The sequence below is a fragment of the Vigna umbellata genome, chromosome 1 (assembly GCF_029865625.1).
Source record: "Vigna umbellata cultivar VRB3 chromosome 1, Vumbellata_1.0, whole genome shotgun sequence".
In the NCBI taxonomy this organism is placed as follows: domain Eukaryota; kingdom Viridiplantae; phylum Streptophyta; class Magnoliopsida; order Fabales; family Fabaceae; genus Vigna; species Vigna umbellata.
The window spans coordinates 7,778,303-7,798,249 of NC_142165.1; the positions used below are offsets into that span (position 1 = coordinate 7,778,303).

Sequence of the window (19,947 nt, forward strand, 5' to 3'; positions counted from 1 at the left end):
ACGATAGCTTAACATTCATCATTTACTTATACTTTTCTAATTTGTTCTATAACTTTCAATTAGTAAGTATCATTCCACAAGCCTACTTTGACTAACATTATTTTGGAATAGCCTTAAATTCTTGCTCTATTAGGAACAAGCTTTAAGAAATGCATAAAATGTCTAATTTTGCAGATGTGAAAAGGTTAATCGGGAGAAGATATAGTGATCCCATTATTCAGGACGATCTAGAGTTGTGGCCATTTAAGGTCACTGCGGATTCTGATGACAAACCCATGATGGTTGTTTCATACAAGGGTCGAGAGAAAAAAATTTCAGCTGAAGAAATCTCATCTATGGTCCTTACAAAGATGCGGGAGATTGCAGAAGCGTACTTGGAATCAGAGGTTAAGAATGTTGTGGTTACCGTGCCTGCTTATTTTAATGATTCTCAGCGACAAGCAACAAAAGATGCTGGTACCATTGCTGGCCTCAATGTTATGCGGATAATCAATGAGCCCACAGCTGCTGCTCTGGCATATGGCCTTGACAAGAGAGCTAATTGCGTCGGAGAGCGGAATATTTTAATTTTTGATCTTGGTGGTGGAACATTTGATGTGTCTCTGCTAACAATCAAAGGTGATGTCTTTGAAGTGAAGGCCACTGCTGGTGACACACACCTTGGAGGAGAGGACATAGATAACAGAATGGTGAAGTACTTTGTTGAGGAGTTCAAGAGGAAGCAGAAAGTGGACCTGAGTGGGAACCCGAAAGCCTTGAGGAGGCTGAGAACTGCTTGTGAGAGAGCAAAAAGAACACTCTCGTATGCTGTTGATACCACCATTGAGATAGATGCTTTATCTGGGAGCATTGATTTCTGCTCATCGATCACTCGTGCAAGATTTGAGGAACTTAACTTGGACCTCCTTCAAAGGTGTATGGAGACAGTAGATAGGTGTCTTGTTGATTCTAAGATGGACAAGAGTGATGTATAGACGATGTTGTACTTGTTGGTGGTTCTTCTAGGATTCCCAAAGTACAGCAGCTATTGCAAGACTACTTCAAGGGGAAAGAACTGTGCATGAGCATCAACCCTGACGAGGCTGTTGCCTATGGAGCAGCTCTACAGGCTGCTTTGCTGACTAAAGGAAACATGTTTGTCCCCAACTTAGTGCTGTTAGATGTTACGCCGTTGTCACTTGGTATATCTGCAAACGGAGATCTCATGAATGTCGTGATTCCTAGGAACACCACCATTCCTGTTGTAAAAAAGCAAGGATATAAAAGAGCCGAAGATTTCCCATCTGCTGTGTCTATTCAGGTATACGAGGGTGAAAGGACAAGAGCAAGTGATAACAATTTGCTTGGTTTGTTTAATCTTTATGGCAATTCTTATGCTCGTCGAGGCCATCGTTTAACCGTATGTTTCAGTATAGATGCAGATGGTATCCTAACTGTAATAGCTGAGGAAGAAAGCAGTGGAAGTAAGAATGGGATTACCGTAACCAACGACAAGGGAAAACTATCAACTCAAGAAATTATGAGAATGATTCAAGAAGCCGAGAAGTACAAGGCTGAAGACCAGAAATACGAAAAGAAAGTTATGGCAATTAATGCTTTGGATGACTTTGTTTACAAGATAAGGAATGCTATAGATGATGTAGATAATCCACAGGAGATAACGAAGATCAACATGGCTATTGCAGAGACCGAGAAATTGCTTGATGCTAGGGAGCAGACAGAAACAGAGGTTTTTGTGGATTAGAGGGGCTGAACATGATACAATGAGGACCCTTCAATTAAAAAAGTGAGAAAAAGAAAGTGGAAGTGGTGAATTTATAGTGAAAATGTGCGGTGGATTGGGACGGTGAAGAATATGTGTTGAGTTTTAAGTGTATGATCACGAATTGCCCATTGATAAAATTTCTCAAAGAGTATCACTAGAGCAACATGTTCATTCCTCTACGTTTTACACTAATTCAATCGAAACATGTATTAAGTTATAACCAATCTACTTGCTTACCAAAACTCAAGCCACAAGATAAAAAGATTAAACCAAAATGCAGTTTACGAACCACAATTTTGGGCAAGACTTTTGAAGTCATCACCACCATTGGCGCATTTGTCCACGATCAAATCTATCTGCAATTTCCCGCTCCAGAGCTACAAATACAACAGCATTTTAAAACATTGGCACAGTCCCCGCTAACGCTGAATATTGAGCATGTCCTTGGCCTCGGTCTGCTCCTCCATAAGCCCCTCACTCACATACTTATTCAACAGCTCCATCTTCTTCTTCTCCAGCACCCTCCTCTCAATCTCCTTCTCATCCGGCAGTGGCACGTGCACAATAAACTCCCTCTTCTCCTTCTCCTCCTCTTTCTCTCTTTGCCTCTCCTCCTCCACCACCTCCTCCTCCTCCTCCCTCAGCATCTCCCTAGCCACCGCCGACACCTCTGCCACCTCCCCACTTTTCACCCCCTTCCTCGCCTCCCTCCTCACTTCATCCAACCTCCTCCACTCCTCTGCCGCCTCCCGCCGCATCGCATCCTCCGCCGGGCCCTCCAGCCGCTCCAGCACGCCATCCTCGTCATCACGGTAACCGTAATAACTCGCATCAATCCGCTTATAAATGTCATACCGCGTGCGCCGCTTGCGGAGCTCCGGGGGCTTCTCGAAGAGCTCCTTGACGCCGGGAAGCTTCTTCGCCGCGCCGAAGTATCGGTAACCGGGGCCACGCCCGCCCGGGTTGGGAACGTCGACAATGTTGCCGTCGAGGTCCGTCATTTTGGCCGAGTGCTTGGCGTAATTGGGCCCGCCGAGCTCCACGATTCGTCGCTCCCAATGAGACTTCTCCCGAATGAGCTTGTTGATCTCGTCGTTGAGGTCGCGCAGGCGGTGTTCGCCCAGACCCTCGTTCTGAATCTCCGCCACCTTCCGCCCGATCTCGCGCATGATCTGCTGGCGCCACTTGTCGGCCTCCGACAGGTCGCGGCACTCCGAAGCAAGGAACGGACGGCGTTCCTTCGGCTTCTTCTTCTCCTCCGCCTTCATCGTGATGAAGCGGTTCAGCATCGACTGCGCCTTCTCCTCGTTTCGAGCCATTTCCGATAACGAAAAGAAAAACCCTAATTGAATGTGAATGCAGAATTTCACTGTTCCTTCTCTTCCTAGCGATTTGCGATTTGCGGTTTGCAAGAACGTAACCCTAACCAAAACCCCTGTTTCGCTGTTTATGTTGCTGTAGACAATCTCTACTCTAATAATCTACCAAACCTCTCTCCATCCACCATTAATTTCAACCTTGGATGTATCAAAGGGATCACATTTAAACGCCAATATACTATCCTATTTTTTTAAAAAAATCATTCATCAAGTACTCATAAAAAAATTAAATATGTTGTAAAGCTATTTTTCATTTAAAAATAAAGTAAAAATTTAAATACACAAAAAATATTTATCATAAATATATTTAATAACTTTACATATTTAAATATTTATATTATAAATTTTAGGTTTAAATTCTCGATCCTCGTATTTGTTGTTGATCAATCTTAGATGGATCATATTTGTTTTCGGTCTCAATCATAAATTTCTAAAATTGAATCAATTAAGCTCTTCTTTTGATATTTATATTTATTAACAGTACTTCAGACACAACTGTAAGGTCTATAATGATTAATATATACTTTAAATATGAGATTTTAACTTTTAATCTAATCTGTTAGGTCCAAATTTAGCTTGAGTATACCGTTATAGTGGTAAATTGGTAATTTGATAAACCCTAGTCAATTGGGGATATATATATTAAGATCCAGCCCCTTCTCCCTCATCAGTAGTCATTCTCTCTTTTTTCAGATCTGATAACTTTTCCTAACCCTAGTTATCTCTTCAACGATCTTTCTCTTGAGTAAGCATTTCTTTTTGTGATTGTAACTGCATCTTATACTGTTTTCTATTTGTATTACATTGGAATAGAAGGTACGAAAAGATGCGAAATTGAGCGGTTTCTCAATGGACTGGTTTAATGGATATTATCTATTTCTCGTAGGATTCACAATGTCTAATCTTTTGTATAGTTTGTGCTTTTCCTCTTTCTGGTTCTTTTTTCATTGCTTTAAAATAAAGAAATAATTCTGCTGTAAGCATTTCTTTTTTATGATATCTTTCGTCTGTTAGGATTTTGTTTTTCTATTATTACTCTTTAAATTTAAGGAATTTATGGCGAAATCTGTATCTGTAATTTTTGTTTGATTTTAAATGGAATTGTTACGAGTTATTGATTGGTTCATTGTTGTTTTTTTCCTGTCATTGTATTTATATGCAATTGCTCGATGAAGATTTCTTTGCTTTAACCACACTGAAGAGAGACTGGATGGGTCTTTTAGGGTTCCTTTTCTTTAAGATTTGATGTGATCCTTTTTTGCTTGCTTCAGCCCTGTGACTTTAACTTCTAACTGAAGAGGTATTCAATTGCCTATTCTTTTAGAGATTGGGAGAGGGCTTTCGCAAGCATTTGAGGGAACTCGGCTTAAATTTGAAGGGACTTTTCCCATCTTAAGTTTTCTTATGTGGAAAAAACTGGCCTTTCAACTGAGAGCAGTCCACCTCTTCAACTATTCTTTATCTTGTTTTGATCAATCTCTTAGTTGTTAGTTTTTGTGGATCTTTCAAACAACTGAATTTGGTGGGTCTTTTATAACCTGGATTAGGATCAATGTTATTTTCATTATCATAATCAACCTTCTCTTCCTTCTAGGATTGATTTTTCTTATTTTCGATGTCATCACCATTCTCCCTTACAAATTGTCTGGACTTTATGAATGATTATGGAAAGAGGAAAAAAATTTAGAAGAGAATGGAGATGAAATCGGAATTAGAAAAATTAATTCCAAAAGAAAGACAAGGTTGGAGAAGTGTGAGCCTGATGTTGTTGACAATGAGGAGCAGATTGATCCTAAGCCATGTTGTGATGGCTATGACATTGAATCTGTTGAAGATAATCAGCCGGCAAATGGAAAGGTGGGTCTTTTATAACATGGATTATGATCCATATTCTTTTCATTGTCACTTTAGGCTCATGCATAATCAACCTTCTCTTCCTTTTATGATTGATTTTTCTTATTTTCAGTATCATCGCCATTCTCTCTTCCAAATTGTCTGGATTTTATGAATGATTATGAGAAGAAGGAAAACAATTTAAAAGAGAATGGAGATGAAATTGGAATTAGAAAAATTATTTCCAAAAGAAAGAGAAGGTTGGAGAATGTGTGAGCCTGATGTCCTTAACAATGAGGAGAAGATTGATCCTAAGCCATGTTGTGATGGCTATGATATTGAATCTGAAGAAAATCAGCCGGCAAATGGAAAGATTGAGATCGAATCCGTAGAAAAGAAAGCAGTTGAGGATGAGATGCAAGAGATTGATGATGGCACCAAAAGCAGACAATTCAAACTTCAGAAAATAATACTCCATTATCTATTCTTAGAATTGATTCGATTATATGATTGAATATTATACATGATATAATTTTAAAAATAATAATGGTAATATTGATAAAAATATTAAAAATACAAAATAATATTATTACTCTTAATATAATTATAACATTATTTTTTCAATTAAAATATTTATTTTATTTAAACTAATAATCTATATCCTATTTTAATTTTTAAAATTTGTTATTTTAAATAATAACTTATATTATATTATAAATTAATTTTTATTTTATATTTTCTTGTCTTTCCTAATTCAAATAATTTCATGTTCATATCTTTTTAACGTTAATATATATATCACTAGAAACCAATTAAAGCAAATTAATTTATTTTTCATAAATTTATGAAAGGACCTTTTTGGTATTACTTTTAACACATATATTTGACTGTTATTTCAAATCAATAGAAACCTTACAAAGAAGATTATAAAACAACATTCTCTTGATAAAGCATTATGATTAGTACGAGACTCTATAAATCAATTATTTTGGCTAAAGCATATTTTAACTTTAGGTTAATTACATGATACTTTATAACATGGGAAATAAGAGGTGTGACAATTAATATTAATACAGGGTGGACGCTAGTTGATAACAAGTGACCAAACAATTTTTGGTCAAATAGTTAATTCACTCATAAGTAAATCAAGAGGCTTATTCTTCTTAATTTTATCTTTAAGTTTATTAAAGAACATTGTTGATGTTTTGGAAAATAAATTCTTTTTGCTAAAGTTATTTTTATTTAAATAATATTCTTTTAAAGGATTTTGAAATAGATTATTAAATTTCTCGTCAAGACAAAAATAATAGATTTTTCTTTAATATACAAGCAAATAATCAACAAAATCAAATCATAAAGGAGACACTTTTGATATAACGAAAATTACGAATATGATAACAGATGACATCATTTATTTCAATTTCATATCATAAACAATTTTTTTCCTATTATCAGTATTTTTTTTTCTCAAAAATATATTAAGACTTCTTCCACTAACTCATTGTTTGTTCAGTTGCTTTACATAACTTAACTATATAGTTATAGTATAACAAAAAAAAAATATAGCAAAGGTTATCACACAAAAACTTCAAATAGTTTCATGATATAAAATATATTTTTATAAAATCAATGCTGGAATATTTTCCACATCACTTATCATAATTGAGGAATAACTAATTCTAGTTTTAGTTTTAGACATTACAAAATTAATTAAGTTAGCCGATAAATCATTCTTTATTAATTAGTAATGAAAATGTTTTCACCTGTACAATTTTTCAAAACTTATTTGAAATATATTTAATTATATTCATGACACAATTGTTTATAAAATAAAACACTACATTTGACTTTGATAACGATATTTTCACTCTATGATTGTTACAAAACAAATGTAATTAGAGAAAGCGAAAGTAGCAATGCATAAAATAAAGGAATACTTATAACTACAATAACACATGACTAAACATATTAAAGACCAACAAATTAGAAAACTTTGGGTTGAAATAATTAAAAAATTTATAATCTACAATCCATCTCAATTTTTCTAAAAGTTTTTTCATGTAATTTCACTTAAAATTAAAAGTTCTGTATTCTCATAATTAATAAACCTTTTAAGAATTGAATCAAAATTATTTAAGGATTGTTCACATTTTTTTTTCCTTTCTCATGCAATTCAACTTGGTATTGATTAAATACGTGAATGAATGAATAAAATGTTTATATTGAAACCTCATATAAGATATTTATTAGTAATTATTATTGAGAATTGATTTTAAAGTCTCGTAATATTGAGTATAAATGAGAAAGAAAAATTTTGTCATAATTTTTTATACATAAAAAACAAAACTCACAAACACTAAATAGAAAGACTTTTTCATGATTTTTTAACATCAACTCGTATCAATTTACACTTGTGAAAGAGATTCGTAGGTTGTGTTCATTTGAGAATAATGCACTCTTAAGAAGTATTTGTGCATACGGATTTGTGTTTTAAATTGTGTTTGTTTTGAGGATTTTGAATGTAAGGAGAAATGATGATTTGTGAGATTCGTTGATTTTTCATTCCTTGTTTATGGGCTCAAATTTGAGGGTATGTAAGGGGAAACCCTCTTTTTTTCCTAGAAGAAAGATACTGAATGAAAACCTAAGGTCATTACAATTTTGTAGTGGTTGAGAGAACCTTCTCAAGATTATTTGAGGTGAGATTTGACATTCATGGATGGCATTGTTCATGGTTCACATAGTTGTGATGCAGGTTGCAGCTAGTTGCATCCATGGTCTTCCTAATGGGGAGGAGCCTGAGGTTGAAGACGAACCAGTAACCCATCCAAATAAAGACAACTCAAGGTTGAAGATGAACCAAGAGCCATTCTACACTCTAATCGATTTCATGGTGCAAGTTGAAGGAGTTGAATCGATTTCACGAAGGATTTGAAAGAGGGTCTAAACGATTACGTTACAGAGTGTAACCAATTCCATGACCTTGAGATCAAATAAGTGGTTTCAATATTTCTTTAATGGATTTCATAATCATTTGTGACTAAATTATATTCTATAGAAATATTATTTAAACAAAAAAAAATTCAATTTACTAAATAAATATTGTATTAATTATTTAATTATCTTTTTTATTCTACTATTTAAATTTTTTTTACCAAAAATATATTATTCATAAATTTCATTTTATATTATTATTACTAATAAGAACAATTTGGTAATATTTATTTTTTATCTATTAAAATATTCTTTTAATTTATCACACCAATCAAATCTTACACAAATTTTCAACTTGCAAATTTACTTTCAATCACCTTTAAATCTTTCAAAAAATAAAACACAATTTACTATTAAATCTATCAACTTCCTATCTCGTAAATCCTTTCTTTCAAGTAAACATACTCTTAAAAATTATGGTGTAAATTAAAAGTTCTACATTAAATATCATTGTACTATGTAAATTAAAAGTATGATATTGTACCAATTTCTATTAATTATGTTGGATGATATAAAAAATGTACTTGGAAAAAGATAGAAATTTATAAAAAATGTACATAGTGAAAGATAGAAATTGTAAATATTTTATTTAAAAAATATGGAAATGATGATTCAAGTAGGTGAGGAGATGAAATTGAAAACTTGATATAGTTGAAAAATTTACTAATCTTTTCAAATTTCATTTATATTTAACTATAATTTTATTTTGATATAATCAATAATATCATCTAACTTAAAAATTAAGATTAACACCAATTTAAATATTTTTTTTAACTTTAAGTCCATACTTTAGGTCATGTTTGATCTTCTCTAATTTTATTTATATTTAAATGTAGTTCTTACAAACAATAAATTGATTTTTTTTTTCAATTTTGACCGATGATATTTGCAAGTTTTTTTTTTCTTTAATTTTGATCGATGATATTTAATTACAAAAATAATTTTAAAAACATTTGTATATTATATAGATTATTGTTTAAATAATTACTATAAAACTACATCTAACAATTTTTTTTGCATTGCATATAAGCGAGTTGTTTTTAACAAAATTATTTTTTGGTTTGATACTAAGAACTCATTCCTAAAAATATTAAGATCTATTTAATAAGTTAATATCTCTTTATAAATATTTATCACCTGTATTTAATAAGTTAATATCTCTTTATAAATATTTTTCATACGCATATGTCAGCACTACAAAAGCTAGTTTAATAGCTAGTAATAGAAAAAATTCACAAAACAGATATGTTTTATTTTATTTTATTTTATTTTTGGTTAAAAAAAACTTAAATATTAAAATTTGTAATACGAATCTTACGTTTTTTTATGTGTAATGGTAATATTTTTTTATGTAGTTTTTAGCATATGTTTTTTCATCCATCCGATTTTTAACTGAACAGAATAATTTTTGTTTTCCACAAGGATTTAATTCAACCTTATTTTTTTAATTGGGATTAAAAAGTAAATAAATACTTAAAAATATCCATAAATTTGAATTAATCCGATGAATTTAAAATCTTAATAAAACCAAATGGATTAAATTAAACAAAAAACAAGACATTAAAAGTGGTGTTGGTGCTAGGGTTTAAACATTCGAAGTCGTCGTGGTCTTCATCTTCCTCGTACACACCTGCGAGATTTCTCTGTCCTCACTCAAGGTATCATCAATTTTGGTTTCTCACGCCATCTTCTTCTTACTGTCATGGCTGAAAAAGGAATTAAACACGTTCGAATTTGCCTATGACGTTTTTTAATTGTTGCATTGTTTGTTAGGGTTAGCGATGCGGCGGAACAGTCCTGCATACTACAGTCCTCCGCGGCGAGGATACGGTGGCCGTGGAGGAGGGTCCAATAGAAGGGGATTCGGTGGAGGCAGGCGCAGGGATAACAACAATGGAAGCCTCTTGGTTCGGAACATTCCTCTCGATTGCAGACCTGAGGAGCTTCGTGTTCCTTTCGAGCGATTCGGACCTGTTCGCGATGTTTACATACCCAAGGATTATTACTCTGGGTGAGCAACTTATTTAATTGGTTATTTCAGAACGGTTAGGGTTTACTTTGAGTAAAGAGCCTTTTAGGGCTAGGTTTTGTTTCTGATTCAAATTGAAGGGAGTACATGAGCAGTTAATTGTTTCGGGGTGTCAAAGTGCTACTGGGTGCAGATGTTAACCTGGATTTTGATTTAAGTCGTGTTTGGATAAATTTCTCAACATGCACTTATAGGAGAATGGAATAAGAAGATTAATTGAAATAATTTTTTCATAAATAAAATTAGCTTATGCATGAGAGAAAGTCAACAACATGTAGAGAAGCTAAATGAGAGAGCTTTTCTACCAATTTGCTTATGCATATGTTAGTTTTAATTTGTGAAAGAAGCTTATTTCATTTTACCTTTTATTTTGTTCTTTTATGTGTTTATTGAAAAGTTTATCCAAATAGACGTAAGTGTTATTTTTTTATTTATTGGATTGTTGAATTGATCTTGGACTGGTTTGTCAGGGGGTATGTTGGTTTGAAATTGTTCAAGTTAAAACAAGAACAAGCCCCGAGTTTGAAGAGGAGATCTACTAACTCTTTTAACATATTGGTCCTCAAGTGTGTTAATGTTCATACATCATACCAAGAGAAATTATATAAATACCCATCACAATGAATGCAAGATTGGTTGGTTGGTTCTTGTCCCAATTGAAGGCTTCGTGCAGTTTTTTTTAGTTTGTTGTGGGAGCTTTGAGTTCAAGTGCTTCTTGTAAGTATAATGAGAGTGTTGAAGAATTTTTGAAGTCTCTTCCGTTTACTACTTGAGTGTAAGTAAAGGAAAGGCCCAGTCACAACTAAGCTTTTGGATTTTTAGAAGATTTAGTAAATTCAGCATCCACTGCTGTGTGTAAAGAAAGCTATACTAAGTAATGTGATTTGAGGTGGTTTACTGGGGTATGCAAATTCTGCCTAGTCAGCGTATTCTACAATCTGTCTGCCAATGTTTTTCTAGCAGTGTTAGAATGAAGCTCCACTTTTTTCCCATACAGAGAACCTCGAGGCTTTGCATTTGTGCAGTTTGTGGATCCTTATGACGCCTCAGAGGCACAGTACCATATGAACAGACAGATCTTTGCTGGAAGGGAAATATCTGTGGTTGTTGCTGAAGAGACAAGAAAAAGACCAGAGGAGATGCGACACAGAACCAGAACCAGGTATTTTTTCTTACCTCCTCATCATTGTCTGGATTTTATTTTTCCTTAACTATTTTCCTTTAAATATATTTATATGATTTTTGTATTTTACAGAGGACCGGCAGGCTATGGAGGCCGAAGGTCTTCTCATTATGGTAATAATATCAGTTGTCAAATATATATAACTTGGGCTTTCGTCTGTGTTAGATATGAAATTCTGTTTCACCTGCAACTGTTACGCATTTATTTTTCTTCTTCCATGTTAGGACATTTGTCCTTGTAGGGTGAACATGAGAATGAAATGATATTTTAGATGAATATCTGATTGAATTGATAATTTGATCATCCTTGTTTTGTTGCTTAGAATACCAGTGTTTACTTCTTATCTAAAGATAACTGTTTGTCATGATTGTGACTGCTGCTATAATTAATCTTAAGTCTTAGACTATTGCTTATTTAATCTAAATTAGCATTAGTGGATTCAAGACATTTTTTAATCTAATCTAATGTATAGGAGAATGGTATTATTTTTCTTTCTTATAGTTGTGTTATCAAGACTTTGTTATACCCTTAAGTTCTATTATCATATTGGTTGCTCCAGTTATTAATTGTGAGGACTTCTGAGCCTCTATGGAACCTTCCTGTTTCTCTAAAAGCTAATTTAATTAACATACTAGTTAGCTTACTGAAAACCATTTTAAGGATTTCCTTACTTTGGTGCTGGATTACATCAACCATTATTGTGTTGGGGAACTGAAAGCTGCTAACTTGCTAAGTTCATAATTAATAACTATTTTGTTTCACCGGAGGCATCCATTTTTTTGAAGAATTGCGCAATATTGGAGTCTGTTCTTCTGTTTTCTTGACAAGACCTAGCCTTTTTGTTTATCAGGGCGTTCTCGATCTCGCTCAATCACTAGATCACGCTCACCACCTTATCATTCTGGTTCTAGAAGTCGGTATCGTTCAAGGCAAGTTTGTTCATAGTTTGAAGTGCCTTCATTTATGGCTCACTGAAGCATGTTATCATGGTTTTAATTTTATATTTATCAGGTCTTATTCTCCTGCTCCAAGACGGCAAAGTGATTACTCTGTTTCCCCTAGGAGGCAAGCAGAGCATCGTAGATCACCAAGAGGTCCTCCCAGGGAGCGAGATGGTGAACTAAAGCGTAGATCTTATTCTCCTGCATATGGCAATGGTATTGAACAGAATCAAAGCAATGGATATGCTGAGTGAGTCCATCCATTTTCTGTTTAGCTGCTTTACTTTACCGTGTACCTGTATTTTCCCCTTATTTGTGTTTACTTATGTATTACCATTCTATGAAAAAAGGAAATCTATGTACAAGTCTGAAGCTGATCGAGGCCAGTGGAAGTCATCGAGATCACCCCTTGGGTCTAGATCAAGATCTGCTGACCTGTCACCTAGGCGTGGAAGATGAGGTAAAATTTTAAGAGAGGGATTATTATAATAGGAGATTGGATTTTCCTTGGGTTTGATTTTTGTTTTTATGGTTTTCTTCATGCAGGTTGCAGGTCACTGACAATGTGTTGCTGGGCTTCTGTACATTTCCTGCAATTTATCAAGACATTTGCAAAAACCTTGTATTTGCTTGATGTTTTTACCAATATGATGGATGAATGTATAACAATTGATTTTATGTGCGGGTTTGTTTTCGACCATCTGAACTTAGCCTACAACCTTGAATTATTTATTGAGTTTATGAGCCTAAGATCCTTTAATTAAAGCTGCTGTTTTTTGAGCCTATGATCTTTTAATTCAACTGCTGCTGTTTTTTGTGCCTGTCATCAACTAAAAATTGCGAACTAAGAGCATGTCTAGATAGCCGTTTGGGTTCATACAACAAAATTAGTTGTCATCTTGCTTTTAAACCAAAGAATCCAAACATTAGATTATAGTATAAGCTTTTGATTAAAAATATGTTTACAAATTCTAATGCAAACATGCACTAAATGGTTAACTGGATTCTAAAGTAAAAGCAATAATCATATAGTAAAAGGAGTTTCCGAGCTTAAGCTATGATTTTTATAAGATAAATGGTTTTTTTCTACCAATATTTTGGTGGGACAATTAGGTTAGATTTGACCAATTTAAAATAGTATAATGATTCACTAATTAAATAACCCACATTGCTTAGTTTAGTTCAAACTAATTAATTAAAAAGCTAACAATTTTATCACTAATTATCCATAATAGAAAAGAAGGAGTAATTTGCGTGTGATTTAAATGTTTTAGACTTAATAAATAAGAGGTGAAACTACTAATCAAATTAATATTCTCAATTAAATAATAATTTTTAAGATATTAAATATAAGGACAAAACCTTATTATTTGTTGCGTGGGTAACTTGAGAGATATTATTTTGATTTAGTTGAAAAATAGCTAGCAGTAAAAGTATTTGAGGAATTGTTCGGAAGTTTTTCCGTAGAAAAACTCTGGATATTATTTAATTTTTAATGATTATTCTTCACAAATACTATCTTCATCGTGTTTCATGGTGAACCCAAACGTTAAGCAAAGTACTTTCCAAGTAAGAATTTAACGAGTGGTTTTGTCAGAAATATTTTGATTTTAAAAAAAGTTGACACATTATCCATTCAATAATAAAAAAAATAAGCAATCCTTCCTCCTCCTGTGGCCTCATCTCGCAACCTTAAATTTGGAAACACTACACTTCTTTTTCCTCCCTTCTCTTCTCTTTGCCATATTTCATATCTCACAACCTACATCCCTTTCTTTTTCTCCTCTCTTTATAGTGTTTGTTTTTTTTGCTGTTTTATAATACTATAAAATATTCACCACTTTCCTTTTTATTTTAATAGTGGAATCTAATTTTAGTTTTAATTTCTTTTTATTCAAACTCATTTAGCATTTTCAATTTGTTTTAATTTTAAGAATTCAATTGAGTTACTTACTTGTGCTTTGGACAAAACTTTCAGGAAATGACATATTTTCTAGACGTTACTAATTTCAATTTCTAAATTGTGTTGATTTTTAAGGATTAATATATTCATTCTGTACTTAATAAACTTAAGAAACATGTTTTTATCTCGTTGATGTTTCAAATCCCACGTTTAATCATAAGGTCAAATAATATCCTGTACAAAAAAGTTAAATTATAATATAATACTTAAATAAGTGCAAAATTTATATTATAATTTAATTGTATAAGGTTGAAACTTAAAATGATATTTAATTCTAGTAGGATTATTTTTTCTTAGCCTTATATTATCACACATTTGCTATTAATATATCAATCTCAAGTTCAATACATATTTGTCTCAATGTAAGGACTTGCTACTTAAAAATAAGGACGTGTGTACCCTCACTTACAAATTGAGTTAATATTGAAGTTGACTCAAATACCGTAAAAGAATATTCGTATTACTTGTTAGATCTTTACTTATAAGAGGTCTAACACCATTCCCCCCAAAAGAGTGACCTTGTCCTCAAGGTGAAAAGAAGGAAACTGCTACATTATTGTCTCCACGGATTCAAATTCTGGCAAATCAGTCCATTGAAAGAGCATTTCTACGATCAGCTTTGACCGCAGCTGGTGTCACCTGCAATTCCAAATCGTCAGACAACATAGACGGTAGGGGTTGAGGTTTGGTAGAGGACGACAGAGCCTTCTTCGATAAAGAGACATTGATTCTCTTTCATAAACTGACTTGGATTGAGCCCGTGCTGACAGTGTTTGGCTAAGAAAAGTCACTGGGCATCCTTCCTGCATTAAAAGGTTGGAAGCATTTCTCTCTATAACATTGAAAACTGTCTTTTTTTAACAGTTGGGTTAAAGGCCTGTACTTGTTTAACTGCTCACTTTTTTTCGCCACTGTTTCCCTCATTACGAATAAAACTTCCATGCCTCTTTCCAACGGTTCCACCCGTGCTTTCATACCGCGTGTTTTCACCATGAATGGTCTCCAGGAACGTTGAGCCCTGATACTAGTTGATAGAAATCAATTGGTATAGAATTAAAATATTGAATTCAATTCATTGGAATAGGTATTGAAATACCAGAATTACAGAACCACCACTGAACAACACATACCAAGTTGCTGAGAACTTGGTTCTCTCCTTCATGATTCCTTTCTAATTCCAGATGTCTTTTTCCTCCCCTCTTTCCCTGTTTCTCTCTGCCCCATAACTGTCTAAGAAACAATTATGTTTACACCCTAATCAACGTTAAAACTGTCAATAGTTATTATAGTAACTGTTTTACTGTAAAACATTAAAACTTGTTGTTTCTCCTCTTATAATGCTTACGTATAAGAGGTCAAACACAACATTGCGTACTTTCAAGGTGGACGACTTTTTTCATATTTTCAGTTAAAATAATTTCACTCGTTTTCACTTTGGTGAAGATAGGTTTTACTTTCCCTGTCAATTTCTTAAATTAATTAGAAATAAGTAAACAAATTTTAAAGCTTTAATAGCCTATTTCAAATGAAAATTATTAATGTTGTTAATATATAACCAGGTTATTGTCATGATTTGTGGAATTTTCACTGATATACAGAACGTCTGCGAGTTTTGTTCGTCCTCTGAAAATGCGTCTTGCTGAATTAGGGATGACGTGAAGATTTGTCTTTTTTTGTTGGAGTGTTTTGTAATAGTAAATTTTAAACAGACTTGATAAATATTTTACGTGGGGGTTTGGAATAAATTTATTCAGAGGTTTAGTTCATTGACTATTTAAGGTTTCTTTCTTCATTGTAAACCAGGGAAGGTTCTATTTCATTTCCTTCCACTTGGAGAGAGAGAGAGAGAGAGAGAGAGAGAGAGAGAGAGAGAGAGAGAGAGAGAGAGAGAGAGAGAGAGAGAGAGAGAGAGAGAGAGAGAGAGAGAGAGAGAGAGAGAGAGATGGCATTTGGATTCATGGAGGTGGAGCTGGTGAAAGCAAAGGGTCTTCGTGATACTGATGTCTTCGGTAAACTGAATCTTTAGCTCAGATTCCTTTCTTTTCTCATATTTTTTTCCAATTTATGTTTACACACCATGCCCTTTTGATTAGATTTTCAACCTTTTTCTTATTCTAAAATTGGGATTTTTCTAAGCATTATTAATCTATATTCAATTCCTTGTTCAGCTTATAATCTGGGTATCTGACATCTCAATTCCTCGAGTCCAGTGTAATCTAGATGGATTCAAGGCACTTCCATGATGATTTTAATACATTTCTATAATCTGATTCTAACAAGGTGCCGTGTTCTTTTTGTTAATCTCTTTTCTTTGTTGATAGCTCGTATGGATCCTTATGTCCTATTACAATACAAAGGTCAAGAGCGCAAGAGCAGTGTAATTCATGGTTAGTTAAATGCTTCTTTTCCTAGAAATTTCTATTGCATTAACTATCAAGTCTGGAAATGCTTAGTATTTCAAATTTTTGTGTGGTGTGTACTAAATTGTGAGAAGCTTTTCCAATACTTAACTTCGTGTGAAAGTGCTCAATCATTTCATTCTGCTGGTGAGATTACAAGAGTAGAGAAAAGAAAATATAAATCAAGAATTTCGTTGGGCTAACTCTAGCAGGCATCTAGTTCATCAGCTAGTGGTATGTTTTTTCTGATACAATGTGTGGTTTCTTGCTTTCCTTTTTTATGAAGGAATTAAAGTTTTTGTAATTAGATGCCCATAGCTCAAGAATCTCAAGCTAAAAGGGCACCACAGGAGGGAACAAGAACTAAGAACTGTCAAATATGGAGTTTTATCCCTTCATTTCTCTTCCCACCCTATGTATGTATTTCACTATGACCAAACTTAAATGAAGCTCCACAACAGTTTTTATTGTTGTTGTCCAATTAAAATTGAAGTTTCACTTCAATAATCTATGTTGACCTCTCTAATGGAAACCTTTATTATTATGTGGATTTCTGGTTTGAGCCTCTAACTCTAATTGGAGATTAACACTAAAAGCAACTACAAAATTGTGTCAAGCTTTTGTCCTTTCACTATTTCCTTTGTTGAAGTAGATGGGTAAGCAAAAGAAAAAAGAGTGTGCTTTCTTTTCTTTTTCAACTGCCTAAAAAACTTACACATACGTTGAAACACTAAAATAGACGGTGGATCTTACTAGGCTTAACGTAACATAGATGCTGATAAAGCTGAGATGAATTTTCAGTTTTTTTACCATTAATAAGGCATTTGATTAGACAGATTTTTTATCGATGCAGAGGGAGGCAGAAATCCTGTATGGAATGAGAAATTCGTATTCAGAGTAGAATATCCCGGTTCAGGTGACCAATACAAGCTCAACCTTGTAATCATGGACAAGGATGTATTTTCTGCAGATGACTTTGTTGGCCAGGCTGCGTAAGACTTTACTAGCTTCTTAAATATAGTGAATTTGTCATGATGAGTTGCTCTTATTGACTAAATGAAAATGTTACTACCTTTCTGTCTCAAAATTCTAAAAATATATGTAGTTTAAAGTTTTTTCACACATTAATAATAACAATAAATGTCAACAATTTCTCCAAATTCATTCTCTCAAGAAATACATAACTTCTATCGCCTGGAAATACAGACATTTAGGAAATTCCATTTGCATTCTTTTAATAAGTTAAAATTCCAATCATCTTGATATGAAGGAATTACAGTGTTAGTTTCTAAATTCTCATGTTAACTTTTTGTTAAGGATTCAAATAAGCTTTTTGATTCCTCTATACCCAATGAAGAAGGGTTGCACAAAATGCAATAATGAGAAGGACACCCTTACTTAAACCAGGATCATGAGAAAAAGATCATAAAAGCATATTCTCACTTTTATTTCTTGTTCATAATAAAGGGTCAATTTTCTGTTCCAGAGTTTATGTAAAGGATTTATTGGCAGAAGGAACAGAGAAGGGATCGGCTGAGCTTCGTCCTCACAAGTATAGTGTGGTTCGTGCTGACCAATCTTATTGTGGTGAAATAGAAGTTGGTATAACTTTCACCTTAAAGGTAATATTTTAGTTTGAGAGTGCTCATATTTCTTGTGATGCAAACAACAGAAAAGAATCTAAGTTTGAGTTCATATGAAAAAATTATGCTCGTTAGTTGTTATGCACAATGAAAATTTTGAAATGAAGTTTGTCAACATATGGTATATTATATATCATGTTAGGACTTTAGGAGTTTCTTTAATGTTGTTCTTGGAATTCACAGGAACAGGAATATGCTGATGATGATGATGTTGGAGGATGGAAGGAAAGTTGCTTTTGATTCAGTGGGCTTCAGATTTAGATTTTGGAACGTAACATAACATGATTACATCGAGACTACCTGTTAAGTCTTTTTTGTATGTAGTTTGAATATGCATAGAATTTGAAATCCCTTCTGGTGTCTGTCTGAGATATGACGAAAACAGTTGCCATTGAGATAGTGTTAATGAGTTGTTTAATCGTAAAATTTGTATTTACCATACACTGAGTGAATATACATAATAGCTACATGGAACTTTGGTCTCTGGTTAAAACTCTGGAATATCTTTTGGCCGAAAGAAATGCTCCTTTGAGTGTTCTATATTCATTGGCCATTGTTCATGCTAACTATTTTTTTATAATACTATTAATATTTTTGTATTTCCTAAAATAACATTGTTTCATATCAGGTTTTAGTGAGGCTCACACATTAATCTGTCTTCAACTATAGTTGCTTTTTACGTGAATTTTATTTCTATCAAATTTTATTTCAATATATATATATATATATATATATATATATATATATATATATATATATACACATATATATATATATATATATGTCATATTTAAAATTAAATATTAATGAATAATGAGATAGTTACTAAGAGACTACACAACCTACTAAGAATGATCGCTACTAAGAGACTACACAATCCACTAAGAACGATCGTTATAAATAAAACAAAATACTAGTACAAGAACGATCAGTCATTAACTGAAAAGCTCTACAGAAGTAAAACTCAGTTAAGATCGAACACAAGAAGAAAGTTGAACGGTCAATGAATGACACTCGACGATCTGCATAATTCTACAGAATAGCTCCAGAATTATGATCAACCACTATCTTCACCAATTCCTACCACTTCCCAACTTCTAATCCTCCAAACATGATTCATATATCATTTTAAGCCTATCCAAAGGTACCTAAAATCGTTCTAACATCATCCCAAAGAGTCCCGTACCAGATTTCACTCCCAACCCCAAACTATCATATTCGCATACCCACTTCCTTAAGATTAGAACAGACCGAACACTTATGTAGAGAAACTCCAACTAGTTCAACGGTTCCAACATTCACAGATTCAACACAATTCAATCAAACATTCAAGTTACCCACATGCAACCATCCAAACAGTAATTTCATACACAGAAAATCACAATTAAATTAACTAGCTTCCCTTACCTCTTTGACCGAACATAAAGCTTTTACACCTTCAGGGAATTGTTTGAACTTCAAGAAAATCTAAAAACACCTAAAGATCATCGATTTAAAAAGAAAGGATTAACCAAAAGACCAAGAATATGATCAGAATTGAGAAGAAGAAGTTGATGAATACATGCAACGGAATTTCCCTTGCATGCACCATAAAACCGAAACACTAAGAAGAGAAGGTGAAACTTACTGACTCAAATCATTGAATTAACTGGTTGACAAGAAATCCTTCAGCTCAAGGATCTCTTAAACTCCTCCTGAATGAAGAACAATTGATTAACTTGATGAAGATTTTTAGAGAGAAGGAGGAGAAAAGAGAAGATCATAATTTTGGAGAGAGAGTGTGTATGCAAAGAATGAGACTAAATTTAAAACTTTCAT

The 19,947-nt window shown here is 33.2% G+C and overlaps 3 protein-coding genes and 1 pseudogene across 6 annotated transcripts; 3 read left to right on the forward strand and 1 right to left on the reverse strand.

The window, feature by feature from the left end:
* Nucleotides 1–30: 30 nt before the first annotated feature.
* Nucleotides 31–1,746, forward strand: LOC148204521 (heat shock cognate 70 kDa protein-like; annotated as a pseudogene).
* Nucleotides 1,747–1,860: 114 nt separating this feature from the next.
* On the reverse strand, nt 1,861–3,286 carry LOC148204522 (uncharacterized). The gene has a single exon (XM_088093077.1). It carries the CDS (start codon nt 3,082–3,084, stop codon nt 2,185–2,187), a length of 900 nt encoding a protein of 299 aa, XP_087949203.1. The 5' UTR covers nt 3,085–3,286; the 3' UTR covers nt 1,861–2,184.
* A 6,225-nt stretch (nt 3,287–9,511) lies between these two features.
* Nucleotides 9,512–12,907, forward strand: SCL30 (SC35-like splicing factor 30). The gene is made up of 8 exons (XM_047303024.2): nt 9,512–9,629; nt 9,745–9,982; nt 10,998–11,162; nt 11,256–11,296; nt 12,034–12,112; nt 12,195–12,374; nt 12,475–12,584; nt 12,671–12,907. Exons 2-7 carry the CDS (start codon nt 9,753–9,755, stop codon nt 12,581–12,583), a joined length of 804 nt encoding a protein of 267 aa, XP_047158980.1. The 5' UTR covers nt 9,512–9,629; nt 9,745–9,752; the 3' UTR covers nt 12,584; nt 12,671–12,907.
* A 1,680-nt stretch (nt 12,908–14,587) lies between these two features.
* On the forward strand, nt 14,588–18,603 carry LOC124829497 (Calcium-dependent lipid-binding (CaLB domain) family protein). 4 transcript variants are annotated; one of them, XM_088093090.1, is made up of 6 exons: nt 14,589–14,902; nt 15,647–16,096; nt 16,409–16,474; nt 17,340–17,478; nt 17,973–18,108; nt 18,313–18,603. In XM_088093090.1, the coding sequence occupies exons 2-6, from the start codon at nt 16,030–16,032 to the stop codon at nt 18,367–18,369; spliced, it is 465 nt and encodes a 154-aa protein (XP_087949216.1). In that variant the 5' UTR covers nt 14,589–14,902; nt 15,647–16,029; the 3' UTR covers nt 18,370–18,603. The 4 variants fall into 4 exon arrangements, with proteins under 4 accessions (XP_087949220.1, XP_087949216.1, XP_087949214.1 ...); XM_088093088.1 differs by having other exon boundaries at nt 15,686–16,096; XM_047303022.2 differs by having other exon boundaries at nt 15,891–16,096.
* The last annotated feature ends 1,344 nt before the right edge of the window (nt 18,604–19,947 follow it).